The sequence below is a fragment of the Rhinopithecus bieti genome, unplaced genomic scaffold, assembly GCF_001698545.2.
Source record: "Rhinopithecus bieti isolate Rb0 unplaced genomic scaffold, ASM169854v2 scaffold_11919, whole genome shotgun sequence".
Classification (NCBI taxonomy): domain Eukaryota; kingdom Metazoa; phylum Chordata; class Mammalia; order Primates; family Cercopithecidae; genus Rhinopithecus; species Rhinopithecus bieti.
Window position 1 is genome coordinate 1,023,995 of NW_016807055.1, and position 13,250 is coordinate 1,037,244.

At 43.8% G+C, this 13,250-nt stretch overlaps 1 protein-coding gene across 2 annotated transcripts; it reads right to left on the minus strand.

The window, feature by feature from the left end:
- Positions 1-650: 650 nt before the first annotated feature.
- On the minus strand, positions 651-13,161 carry F3 (coagulation factor III, tissue factor). 2 transcript variants are annotated; one of them, XM_017879790.1, is made up of 6 exons: positions 12,846-13,161; positions 11,567-11,678; positions 7,300-7,499; positions 4,390-4,568; positions 3,633-3,795; positions 651-1,940 (listed from the first exon to the last, which is right to left on the minus strand). In XM_017879790.1, exons 1-6 carry the CDS (start codon positions 12,943-12,945, stop codon positions 1,804-1,806), a joined length of 891 nt encoding a protein of 296 aa, XP_017735279.1. In that variant the 5' UTR covers positions 12,946-13,161; the 3' UTR covers positions 651-1,803. The 2 variants fall into 2 exon arrangements, with proteins under 2 accessions (XP_017735279.1, XP_017735280.1); XM_017879791.1 differs by lacking the exon at positions 3,633-3,795 and having other exon boundaries at positions 1,815-1,940; positions 12,846-13,089.
- Positions 13,162-13,250: the final 89 nt, after the last annotated feature.

Below are 13,250 nucleotides of genomic sequence, written 5' to 3' on the forward strand. Positions count from 1 at the left end.
ATGAGCTAGGCCCAGTCCCTGCCCTCCAAGAGCTCTCAATCTAGCTTGCTTTTAATTGACTCTAGAGATCTCATTCCACTTGTATCTCTCTCTATCCTATATTGTCCTTTTACCTAATTTTCTTTCAATACAATCATCCCAAGAATGTTTCTTTTTTTCTCATCTCCAATGAGTCAAACTACTGCCAATGGGAAGAAACTTCTCCAAGTCTGCAGTAGAGAGCATTATCTTTTCCCTTCCCTGTAAGACCACATCGCTGCCCCCTGTCATATGCCTTGTGATGACTCCAGTAGGCAAAGTATTGTCAGGCTTGGTCACTCGCTTGGGGCAGCAGCATGGGAACAGAAGTGACAATGGGCCCGTACAGAGCAGAAGAGTAGGAGATGGGCTTAAAGCTTGAAGCTGTGGTTGCCGGTTTCTACCAGTTTTTTGTTTTTCCCTCTGCCCTGACCTAATTAGGGGCTTCTCCATTGGTTTGCATCCTAGAATGAGAAGACATTGAGAAGAGGTGCAGTCAGCCTACAGTCACCAATATGTATTATAAGTGAAAAAGATACGTTGTTATAAGCCACTGACAATTTTAGTCGTTTACTGTAGTAGTAATACAAACACCAAACCATACATAAATAATAAATGGAAGATCGAATAAGTACAACAGTAACAATTCCCAGTCACCTTTATTTATATAAAAGTATATTAAATAAATTATCTCAATATATACAAATAGAACAATATTACCTATATAAATAGAAAATCCCCATATAGAAAACCCTTTAAAAAATTATATATACAATGTCAACCGTAGAAGCCTTGAGTACCTTAAATCATAAACTCTGTAGTTTGTGTAGTGGTCTTATAAAAATAGAGTTAGCTCTCAAATGTTTAATGCCACTTCAGTCAGTGAAAGTGCAGACTGTAAAGTATATTAGGAAGGTGCCCAGAATACCGACGTCTCCCGCACTTAACACATTCATACAAAGTCTGCCAATTGTTTTGAATTTCCAAATGTATTCCTGAAAAAAAAAAGAACCTAAACACTATATTACAGACATATGTTAGAAAAGTCCTAGAAATTCACCCATTCCATTTTACTTTCTTACATGGATTGAAGTCAGCCTCTCAAAAGCTTTTAGGCTGGGCACGGTGGTTCACGCCCGTAATCCTAGCACTTTGGGAGGCCGAGGCGGGTGGATCACCTGAGGTCAGGAATTCAAGACCAGCCTGGTCAAGATGGTGAAACCCCATCTCTACTAAAAACACAAAAATTAGCTGGGCGTGGTGGCGGGTGCCTGTAATCCCAGTTACTCAGGAGACTGAGGCAGAGAATTGCTTGAACCCAAGAGGCGGAGGGTGCAGTGAGTTGAGATCATGCCACTGCACTCCAGCCTGGGCAACAGAGCGAGACTCTATCTCAAAAAAAAAAAAAAGAAAAAACGAAAAGCTTTTCAAAAGTCCACCCAGGATTTTTTAAGGCATTTTCTCATTTGTTTTTGCTTGGATGACCTCGTTACTCCTTGAGTGCGGAATATATAATCTAAAGCATGTTATGTGCAAAAGGTGCCATAGTGTTAAAATTAAAACTTGGAACTGGTTGTAGTACCATTCGTTACATTTCAAAGTGACTAATGCTGATGTCAAAACCAGAATGCTAATGGTAATAATAGGTCGTATCAAGAGCTTTTTTTGAACTCCAGGGTCTTCATGCTCTGAAATACTCATTTGTGTTTCCATGTATTCTATTCTCTTAAAAGTTCTCAGTCACAGTGCAATACAGCATTTGCAGTAGCTCCAATGGTGCTTCCTTTATGCAACATTCAGTGGGGAGTTCTCCTTCCAGCTCCGCCCCACTCTTGCCTTTCTACACTTGTGTAGAGATATAGCCAGGATGATGACAAGGATGATGACCACAAATACCACAGCTCCAATGATGTAGAATATTTCTGAAAAATAAAGGGCATCTAGTCAACTTGGAGAGCTCAAATCCCATTTATCAGTGGGCAAAATTGAGGGCATAACCCCAAATTACACCATCCTATTTTTGTGCAATTTGAAATTTCTTTCTTTCACTCTTTCCACCACACTTAGATTAGGAAAGAATTTGTCAAACCCTGAACATTTCAGAGTAATTGACAATGGCTAAACACATTTAATGGGCATTTAATAAACTGAATAATGTGCAGTCCAGAAAAGATATGTAGTTGGAGTTAAGAACAACAGCTGGAAAGAAGTGCCTAAAAACGATGCTGAGATTGATGGCAATGATTATGGTAGAAGGTGAACCCTAAGTGCAAAGTGGGATATCCAAAGTGCTACCAGGAGTCGGGTGACAAAGAGATAGCAACTAGTTGGTGCAGTAGGAAGGCTTCCTGCTGGAAGTGGCATTTGAAATGCCTCTCCAAGATAGACAAGGGCCAAGGAAGCAGAGAAGTGTGTGTGTGCACAAAAGGAGAGGCAGTGGAATTAGAGCTAGGCTTTAGGACAATGACTGAAGGCTGTGGGTAGGATGGCCCAGAGGGAAGCAGGACCAGAGGTAAAGAGAAACCTCTCCCATCAGTGGCAATAAACAGGAGAGAACAGTTTATTTAAAGTGTTTTAAAATGTTCAAATCTCATCTTCACCTGGAGCTAGGCCATCATTTCTTTTTTTTTTTTTAATTGAGATGGAGTCTCGCTCTGTCACCCAGGCTGGAGTGCAGTGATGCAATCTCAGCTCACTTCAGCCTCCGCCTCCTAGATTCAAGCAATTCTCCTGCCTCAACCTCCTGAGTAGCTGGAACTACAGAAACGTGCAACCATGCCCAGCTACTTTATGTATTTTTAGTAGAGCTGGAGTTTTATCATGTTGGCCAGGCTGGTCCTGAACTCCTGACCTCAAGAGATTTGCCTGCCTGGGCCTCCCAAAGTGCTGGGACTACAGGTGTGAGCCACCACACCCTGCATAAGCCATCGTTTATATCCCCTGACTCTTTTCTTCACTGAAAGTACTCAGAATACTTTCCCTGTAAGGCATGGAGCAAGATGCACAGGCTTGCAGCTTCCTGCACGTCTGAATGCCCACAGCACTTCTGGTTAGGGACCGTTCCCCGCACAATGTGCCTGAGCTCCCAACATCTGCACACGCGTGGACACACATGTGTCAGCCATATGCACACATGCATGCGGGTATATTTGATATACTCAATCCCTTCCCTTGATGGGTTAGACTCTATAGCCTCTGTGGCGACAGAGGGTACTCACAAATGTCTACCGGGTCCTGCTGCAGCTGGTCCAGAAGCCACCACAGAATTAGAATTTAAGCATGAAAAAATGCCCAGGGAAATCTGTGACTTGATGCTAAATCCTAAACATAGTTTGTGTATCCAGGGCTCAGCAGAGGGCTTAGCACACGGTAGGTGCTCAAGAAAACCCTTGCTAATACAGGGGCTCAAACAACACAGAAGCATTTCTAAATGTCCAAAATCTTAAGAGTACCAAGAGCAAAACCAAAACCAAAACAAGCAACAACAAAAAAACCTCCAGGCAGTTTGTCTTCCTGAATATTTAACCAAGGAAGTACATCCCAGCCCTGAGGGTGGAGCTACTCCTCCAGAAGGCACCCACACCCCCACGCAAATGGCCGGCAGAGCCACTCACCCCTGAATTCCCCTTCCTCGTGGCCCATACACTCGACGGGGCTGTCTGTACTCTTCCGGTTAGCTGTTCTTCGGGAGGGAATCACTGCTTGAACACTGAAACAGTAGTTTTCTCCTTTATCCACATCAATCAAAAACTCATTAGTGTTTGTTTTGGCTGTTTTCTGTAAAAAGATAGAGTTCTTAATTCATCTGGGCTCAGAGTCAATTCTTTCCCCTTCCTTAAGTCACTGCAGAAGTAAAATCCTAGGTTCTAAGCAAAGCGTACATGAACATAGCTGACACGTGAAGGATTAGAAGTGACTTCACTAATCAGTTTCCCTTGATCACTGCTAAAAATGCCTTTTCCAAGACTGAGAACATCCAATTTAGGCATATTGAACCCTATTTAGCCCCTTTAGAAGACATCTGCAGTAAAAGAAAAAGGAAGGGAGTATTATACATTGAACAAAAACACATTTTGTGCCCGGGATCCTCAATAGAGGGAGAAATGTGAGTGTAGGGGACCTTTAGAGATGGCCTGATCCAGCGGTTGGCTGAGGAACCTGGGGCTCTGAGGGGGCCCTGCCCAGAGTCACAAGGTAATGGAGAGTCACAGGTAAGACCAGGCCTGTTGTCCACCCCTCCCTACCCCTTCTACTCCACCACCTTCTCAACAACCCTGTTCTGCTATTTTTGAATTGGGGAAGAAATGGGCTATAAAACCCAAGTATCCACAATTTAAAACAGGTCATAAAAACAAATTAAAAAATTCTCACCTTTCCCGAACTCGAAGATTTCCAATAATAGAGTGTATAAATTAAGTCCTTGCCAAAAACATCCCGGAGGCTTAGGAACGTGTCGTTCCTTCTGACTAAAGTCCGTTCATCTTGTACTGTCACATTTACTTTTGTTCCCACTTGTTCAAAACTCTGAATTGTTGGCTGTCCGAGGTTTGCTGAAGCCAAGGAAATGAGCTTGGTTAGAACCAAAGAATTCGATACAAAGTTAAATCCTGTTTCATTTTCACAATTGACAACTTAATTATCTCTCATATAAAACATCTACATAGAACCAGCTCCCTGAGAGAAGCAGGCATGGCAGCCCGGAGCTGAATCCTAAGACATTCTGTGGCAGTGCTGTCCAAGGGGAAGACAATGGAGTCTCAGATATCATTTTAAATTTTCTGGTAGTCACATTAGAAAAAGCAAAAAGGAACAGGTGAAATTAATTTTCATAATACATTTTATTTAACCAAAGATAATTGACCCCTGAACAACATGGGTTTGAACTCTGTGGATCCACTTATATGCAAATTTTTTTCAATAAAAGTTACACCAAGTGTGCCTGCCTCCTTCTACCTCCTCCACCTCTTCTCCTGCCATGGCCCCTCCTCTTCCTCCTCCTCCTCCTCCTCCTCCTCAGCCTACTCAACATGAAGATGATGAGGATGAACACCTTTATGATGATCCACTTCTGCTTAATTAATAGTGAATATATTTTGTCTTCCTTATAATCATCTTTTCTCTCTTTCTTCCTTCCTTTCTTTCTTTCTTTCTTTTTTTTTTTTTTTTTTTTTTTTTTTTTTTTTTTTTTTTTTTTTTTTTTTTTTTTTGACAGAGTCTAGCTCTGTCACCCAGGCTGGAGTGCAGTGGCACAATCTTGGTTCATTGCAACCTCCTCCACCTGGGTTGAAGTGATTCTCCTGCCTCAGCCTTCCGAGTAACTGGGATTACAGGCACCCACAACCACACCCGGCTAATTTTTGTATTTTTAGTAGAGATGGGGTTCCACCATGTTGGCCAGGCTGGTCTTGAACTCCTGACCTCAAATGATCCACCCACCTTAGCATCCCAAAGTGCTGAGATTACAGGTGTCAGCCACCATGCCCAGCCTCTCTTCCTTATAATTTTCTTAATAACATTTTCTTTCCTCTAGCTTACTTTATTGTAAGAATACAGTATATAATGCATGCAACATACAAAATGTGTGTTGACTGTTTATCTTATTGGTAAGGCTCCAGTCAACAGTCAACTAATACATAGGCTATTAGTAGTTAAGTTTTTGGGGAGTCAAAAGTTATACTCGGATTTTCAACTGCACAGGGAGTTGGTGCTTCTCAGCCATGCATTGCGTGAGTCAACTGCATATATGTGGAATATAATCATTTTAACATGTAATCAATATTAAAAAGTTTTGAGATATTCTACACTTCTTAAGTTCCAGTGTGTACTTTATACTTACAGCATTAGCCATATTTCAAGTGGTCAACAGCCACATGTGGCTAGTGGCTACTATATTGAACAGGGTGGTAGCATAAACTACAACATTTTAGGTCCAAAAAATTGTAGGGCTATGAGAAAGCCCAGGAAATGTCCTTGGTACCTCGAGAAGCCGATTTAACCACTGGGTCTCTACAATGGCTCAATTATCTCATATGCTTTGGTTAAATGACAGGAAAACAAACATCAATTCACAGGCCAAATATGCATGTGCACATGCAAAACAAACATATAAAATATTTTCTATCTTGCACCAACAAAGGATTTGAAGTAGCTTACAAAAAAACTCAAGGACTATTAATATAAAAGAGAATCATGAGGATGCCATTAACTAGGGGTGAAATGAATGTCAACCATGCCGCTGTCACCAGAGGGACTCCTGACGCCGCTACATTCTTCCCTGGTGCCACAAGAGACACAGGCAGAAGCACCCAGGGGTCTGGAGGGTTTTGCAAATGGGGGCTCTGGGAAGGTAGCCACATTCACCTAGGGTCAGGCCCCCTATTTCAACCCTCAAAGTAGATACCAGAGGAGGATGGTTGGTTGGTTGTCTGTCCACCCCTTCTCCTCACCTTTCCTACCTTGAGAAACTGTTCTCTCTCGCTGGGCCTAACACTAACACAACACCTTCATTCTAACCAGCTGGCCTTACAAGAGAAGCTCATGTCACTCTACTCAATGTGCTGCATGCGTTTATCTGAAATGCCTAGCTCAGAGCTACAGTTGCGGCAAAAGAATTTACATCTCCTATCTGACAGGAATTCTCTTCATTCTCTTACTGGCTCCTAGGGCCAGCTTACAGGGGCAAAGGCTGAGGAGGAAAGTATTCCACCTTCCCAAAAGCAGAACGAGGGTGACAGGCAGATGGCTGAGCAGGTGCTGGCACATCATGGAACTCAAATCACGGCCAAGTGATTGGAAAAGGTCAGCATAATTAGGCTAATGATGGGCTCAGAGGGAAGCCATGGACTTTCCTCATCGATTTATGACCATTTGGGAAAAATCCTTAACCGGGATTTTTGGTATGATAATGGGACAGAAAATCAGGATATATGATACATATAGGGAAAAGCAAAAACCCCGGCCTTGGTGGATTTCCTATCCCTACCCCCTTCCCTGGCCTGCCCTCTGCCAACACACATTCAGCTGGTTACTGAGGACTGTAACAGGGTCTGGGGACAGACTCGGGGAGAAAGTTACTTGATGACACTGTCATCAGCTCCAAAGTTCATATTCTGTGAACCTCCTACCACATCTGGAATGTGTGAAGAGGGCTGTGTTACGTACCAGTTTCCGAGAAAAAAATAGTAAATATTTTTGATTTAGTAGCCCCTAAAGGTATAAGATCACAAGAATATTCAGACGTTTATAACAAGAATGAACAGTGGTACAGCCCAAGTGACTTACTCTCCAGGTAAGGGGTGAACTCTGGGGAGTTCTCATATGGGGGCTCCTCAGTAGAACCTGTGCTTTCCACATTCCCTGCCGGGTAGGAGAAGACCCGTGCCAAGTACGTCTGCTTCACATCCTTCACAATCTCGTCGGTGAGGTCACACTCTGTGTCTGCTGTGTAAAAGCATTTGCTTTTCCAATCTCCTGACTTAGTACTAAAGAAAGAAAAGAAGGAAGAAAAATAAATGGAACACTACAATTTGCACCCAACAGGATAGACTGCTTCTTGGCTGTGGTGTTCTGTGCTAACATCAGGAGCCCTGCAATCAACCCTCATGATGCAGTTACTGTGCGAGCACTTTGCTTTTTTTTTTCAGCATTGTTTTGTAGAGATGGGGTCTTGCTATGTTGCCCAGGCTGATCCTTCTGTTCAGCCTCCCAAAGTGCTGAATTTACAGGTGTGAGTCATCATACCTAGCAACACTGAGCACTTGGGATGCATGTTTGAGTCCCCATAGCAACCCAGGGGATGGCTCTGTAATTTGCCCTGTTTTTACAAATAAGGCAATTGAGACAAAGTGAGATTGGGTGACTAGCTCAAAATCACACAGCTGGACTTTGAACCAGATAGCTATTTGACTCGTGGATCTGTACTCTTAACCATTTTGTTAAATATCTTCCTTAGAATGTAGATGCTCTGTCATGGTTACAGGGGAGAAAGAGCAGTTTTCCATCAAGAAGAGGCAACTGAGACAAAGTGAGGTTGTTTACTATAGTCTACTTATTATATCATATCATATAGTTTGTTATATCACGTTCTATATTCTATGTAGAATAGTCTATATAATAACATGTTATACATATATTCTCTCATGACCACTATTAATGCCATTATTAATCATTCATTGACTCCACTATATGCCAGGTACTCTATTGGACCGTTTACTCATGTTACTTCATTTGATATAATTCTTCCAAGAAGGTATTGGATCTTTCTTATCTGTGAGGACATTGAAGCTCACAGACACTAAGCAACTTGCAGAAGGTCACATACCTAACCAGTGGCAGAGCTGGGTCTGTTTGCCCCATTATACTACATGCCTCCCTTGCTTTTGCAAGATGCGAATCCATCCCAACCAAGATTACAGAATGACAGTACAGGTAGTATCTGTCTAACAAAGTCTGAAACTAAAAAACTAAAGACAGATCGTTCTTTTGTGAGATGTCATTGAAGGGGAAATGATTTAAAGGACTTCTAAAATGAAATTCTTCTAAATGACCAAAATAATAAATAGGTGAAGTGTCACTGCAACTTGATTCACACACTTCTGTCCCATAGAAAGTGACAGTTATGCTGCTCTTCCCTTTGGCATTACTGACTACCAGAGGCAGACCCATCGTTCAAGGCCAGGTCCCAACTCCACCTGCTCCAGGAATCTCCAGCTCTCCCTGCTGAGCATTTACATTTCCCTCCCCTGTCCCCCAGCATGAGTTCCTCCATGATGCTGTTAATATGAACACAGTCGGCCTGGTACGAGGGGTGCGTGCCCTTGTGTGCTCTGTCAAGCAACAGGGCTGTAGGGTCTCGCTGACTATTAGATGGTTTGTATTTACAGGTTGAATTAATACATAATCTTGGGGAAAACGAGGCACCATGTGAATGCCATTGTCTAAATTCACACATAAAACCCATAAATATATTTTCTTTCAAAATCTGAACTAAGTAACCAGGCCAAAAGGATTTGGGTAAACACATTCTTTATCCTAAAGTGCACAAACTAAGATTGATATTGAAATATTTTGGTTTCTATTTATGTAATTTTATGTGATAAAAGTAGAAAGGCTATTTTGTTCCAGAATGACCAAAATGTGTTTTATTGTATCATTTCCATTTCAAAAAGCAAATGAGACTATGCTGTTTCCTTTTTATCACTATAGCAAATAGTTGTTCAGATAACAGGAGAAAGTCTCCTAGGGCTTTCTATGTACCATAGAGATACAATATTTGGTTCCTCCCAGCTCACAGCAGGGACCACATACTCTACAGCAAAATTCAGCACAAGGATTTATACAGTACCATGGTAAGTTGTAACTGTGTGAACAGGTAATGAAGGAGCAATCCTGTAGAAAATCCCTCTGAGTGCCGTTAATAGCGTTAACACTTTAAAAGCCTCCAAGGTTCCTCCAGGCATTGCAAAACCCTCTGATTTGGAACTCTGAGTTGACTAAAAAATTCAGTCACTAATGTGGTTGCAGGTTGTTTTCCAGAAGCTTTGTAAATTCAGCTTTAGAATTCAGAACATTTCTATGGAATGAATATCACAGGTGATGGTTTGTGCTAAGGCTTAAGCCAATGACATTTCCCAACCACCACTGAAAACTGTTAGCAAAGGTGAAAAATGCAGTTGGAGCTCAAAGCAGGGGCTTCTGCATAGCAGTAGTGTCCGGCGGCTGGAGCCAGGCTGCAGTAGTGAGAGCAGTGGGGAGGGAAGAGGGGCAGCTGCTTAAGATGCTAACTGTAGGGAGGGAAAACAGGCAGGGAGGAAGCCCCACTGAAGAGATTCAGTGGGCAAGGCTTTCCTTCTTCCTCCTGCTTTGTGGCCTCCCATCAGACTGTAACAGAGCCATCTAAGGGGTGTGTGGATACTGGGTAGACCTTGGTTCCAGACCTGACATGGGCACTTACCATCAGTGTAGTCATGAATAAATCCCTCACTTTCCAGAGCAACAGTTTCCTCATCTGTAAAATGACTGCTCTGGTCCTTTTTAACCAGGAATCTCATTTATTCCTGGGGTGGGCAAGAAGAGTGGACGCTTCAGGCGCAGGCTGATAGAAAAGCTCCCAGGCCCTCCAGCACAGCAGCAAGGGACTGTCCAGTCCACAGGACCACCCTGAGTCGGCTGGCATCCCCCAAGCTGTAGCCCCGCACTCTGATGTTTGCAGATCAGAAGCTGTGCTCATTTAAATAACAGCAGCCTTATAAAGTTCAAGAACTTATAGTTAACAAAGGCTTATGTTTAAAAAGCAGGTGAATCGTAAATATATTCCCACATGTCCCTCAAATATTAGATTGAATATATTTAGGAGGTAAGCATTCCTCTCAAAATCTAATTTTTGCCATCTAGAAGGAAAGTGTTTACCAAGGTAAACTTCAGGCCTGTATCAGAGAAATTAATTACTAATTCTCAATTGGTGAAATCTGACTTGACAAGTTTGACCAGAACTGTAATCATTATTTCAGGTTATGAAATTCCTTCGTCTTTCTCTCCGCGCCCCCACACATATCCACACATGCATGCACACATGCAGGCAAGTTCTCCCTGCTGGTTTGGCAACTGCTGTCATGAAGTTCATTTTGAAAAACAAGAACATTCACTTAAAATATCCATCGTATCTAGAAGTTGCATTCCTAATGCTGTAAAAAGCCTGGCACAAGCTAAAACAAAACAGAACAACAAAATACCTTTCGTTTTAGCTGGTGATACTTCTGTACCTTTACATAATTAGCATTAAAATAATTTCCACAACAGCTATTCTCTATTTCATAAGATCTCTACCAAGCCTCCTAGAACATTTCAAAAACCAAAAACTTGCCAAGAATATGGTGAAAACCATCAAGGAAGACATAACCTTTAGATTGAATATGCTAAATTATCGGCTCCTGGGGACAGCTGCCAATCAGAGTTGAGGCACCAAGAAGCAGAGCCACCCCAGACCCAGAGGGTACAGACAGCGGAGTATTTCTGCTCTGCCAGGCTCTGTGAGTCACGTATTTGGCCTCCTCCACTAAGATCATGTATACTACCAAATTTCGATTCATGGAGTCCAAAGACAAATGAATCAAACACTGCTTAAGGGCAATGCATACATTGGGATTCCTCCCCACCTCTTCCCTAAGGTGTTAGACATGGCTCACAGTCTAGACAGCAACAGAAAAAGACATCAATGTTTAGATGAGATCAACTAATCTATCATGACCCAAAGCACACTTCAGTGCCTACTCAAGAAGGTTCACCGCTCCACAGTTTATACTTCACTTAGGAACTCTCCCATCATTTCCAAAAACAATTAAAACAATTAAAATGTTCTATCAGTTTAAGGTCTGGAAATGTTGCAGGCCTAATAGAGTATGACACCGGCCAGTGAATTGCCATGAATCCCTGCTTCTTTGTCATCTGTTAAATAATTTCATCCAGAAATCAGCTTTAAGAACATTAATGTTCAGCATAGGAGAGTAGAAACATCAAAACGCTTAATTTTCTTTTTTTGTACCGAGCTTACCTTATTTGAACAGTGTAGACTTGATTGATGGGTTTGGGTTCCCACTCCAAAACTGTCTTAAAATTAGTTGATTTCCAAGTTAAATTATATGCTGCCACAGTATTTGCAGTGCCTTTAAGCAACAGAGAAACAGCTATTATTACATGCACTTCTCAGCACTCGACTGTCTTGATGTATAAAACACCTTCCCACCTGACATCACCATAAACCTCACTTTTTATTTTTCAACAACAAAAGCTTCATTAGTGAATTATCAAGAGAAAAAGAATCTTCAAATTTTTTCTAGACCTAGAATTTCTTCATGACAAGATTCACCTTGTAATCCCAGGACACTGGCAAGGATCTTGACATTTTCGTTTGAAATTATTCATGGACAAAGCCTTGTTATAACTTGACTAGAAAGAGCTCAGGGCCATCAGTGTGCCAGTCCAGGACTCAGCTCAGGAAGAGTCAGGTTCAGCCCGCCAGGAAGGGTTTTCAGTAAGTTATGGAAAAAAGGCAAATCCCACACGTGTGACAAGAGTTAGGACTGCATACAAATGAAAAAAGCCAAACTTCACTTTTTCCATTTTTATCTGAAATGTCTCTATACTGAAACTTCCACGGAGATCCATGTTCGTGTGGCCTGTCACACCGTCGGCTGTATTGGATCAGGATAATTTATTATGAAGATCTGCTTTGCCAGTACGCAGCAGGCCCCAGTCTCTACGCGGTACCGAACACCGCGTAGAAATAGGCGGCATGCACAACGTTGTACCTGCTCCAATCTAAGCAGCAATCCAGCCCGTTTGGATTGCCTCTACCCAAATCTAGAACAAAGATGGCCAGGAAAAGACCAGGGACGCTCTTTATTAAGGGAAGATGCACATATAATGAAAGGTAATATCCAAACCTCTGCACGCCAACACGTGCAGACGCAAGCCCAAGTCCTATTATATTGAAGGTCGCAAATCACTGGGAAGCCCTTTCCCCAGAGTTAAAGCAGGAGCCAAAAGTCCGCTTATGCAACAATAGTCCAATTACTTGGACACCCCGAGCAAAACTCTCTAGCAGAAGGGGCAGCGGGGTCTGGGGCGCCAACTCCCTCCCTGCAACTCCCGCCGGCGCCCAAGGGACTGGGTTCATTCAAGCCCGGCAGGGTGAACGCAGCCGAGTCCCATAGGCGCGGGGGGCAACATGGGCGCCCCAGGGAACCAGGACGAGCCCGCTGTCAGCCGGGACTGTCTCCTCCCTCCTGCGCGTGGCGCGCCCTGAGCTTCCAGGGGCCAGTGCCACTCACCTGAAGCGCCGGCCACCTGGGCGAAGACCCAGCCGAGCAGGAGCGTCCGAGCGACTGCGGTCTCGGGGCGCGGGACCCGGGGCCAGGCAGGGGTCTCCATGTCTACGAGTTGACCGCGATATCGAGCGGGTTCCGTGGCGCCCCGGAGGCTGGGGAGGTTGGGCTGCAGGCGCCCTAGGCCGGCCAGAGGGAGTGCGCGGGGGTGCCGGGAGCCCGGAGTCTTGGCGAGCCGGTGCCCCGCGGGCTATAAAGGGCCAGCAGCCAGCTTTCCCGCGCCTCTGCCCGCCCCCGGCGCCCGCCCCCGCCGCTCCTCCCGACTCCCCGCCCCCGGCCCGGGTCACTCGCCGTCGCGGTGGGCGGCCCCCGGCGAGTCCACACCCCTGCCCCGCCTCCTCCCGGTAGGAA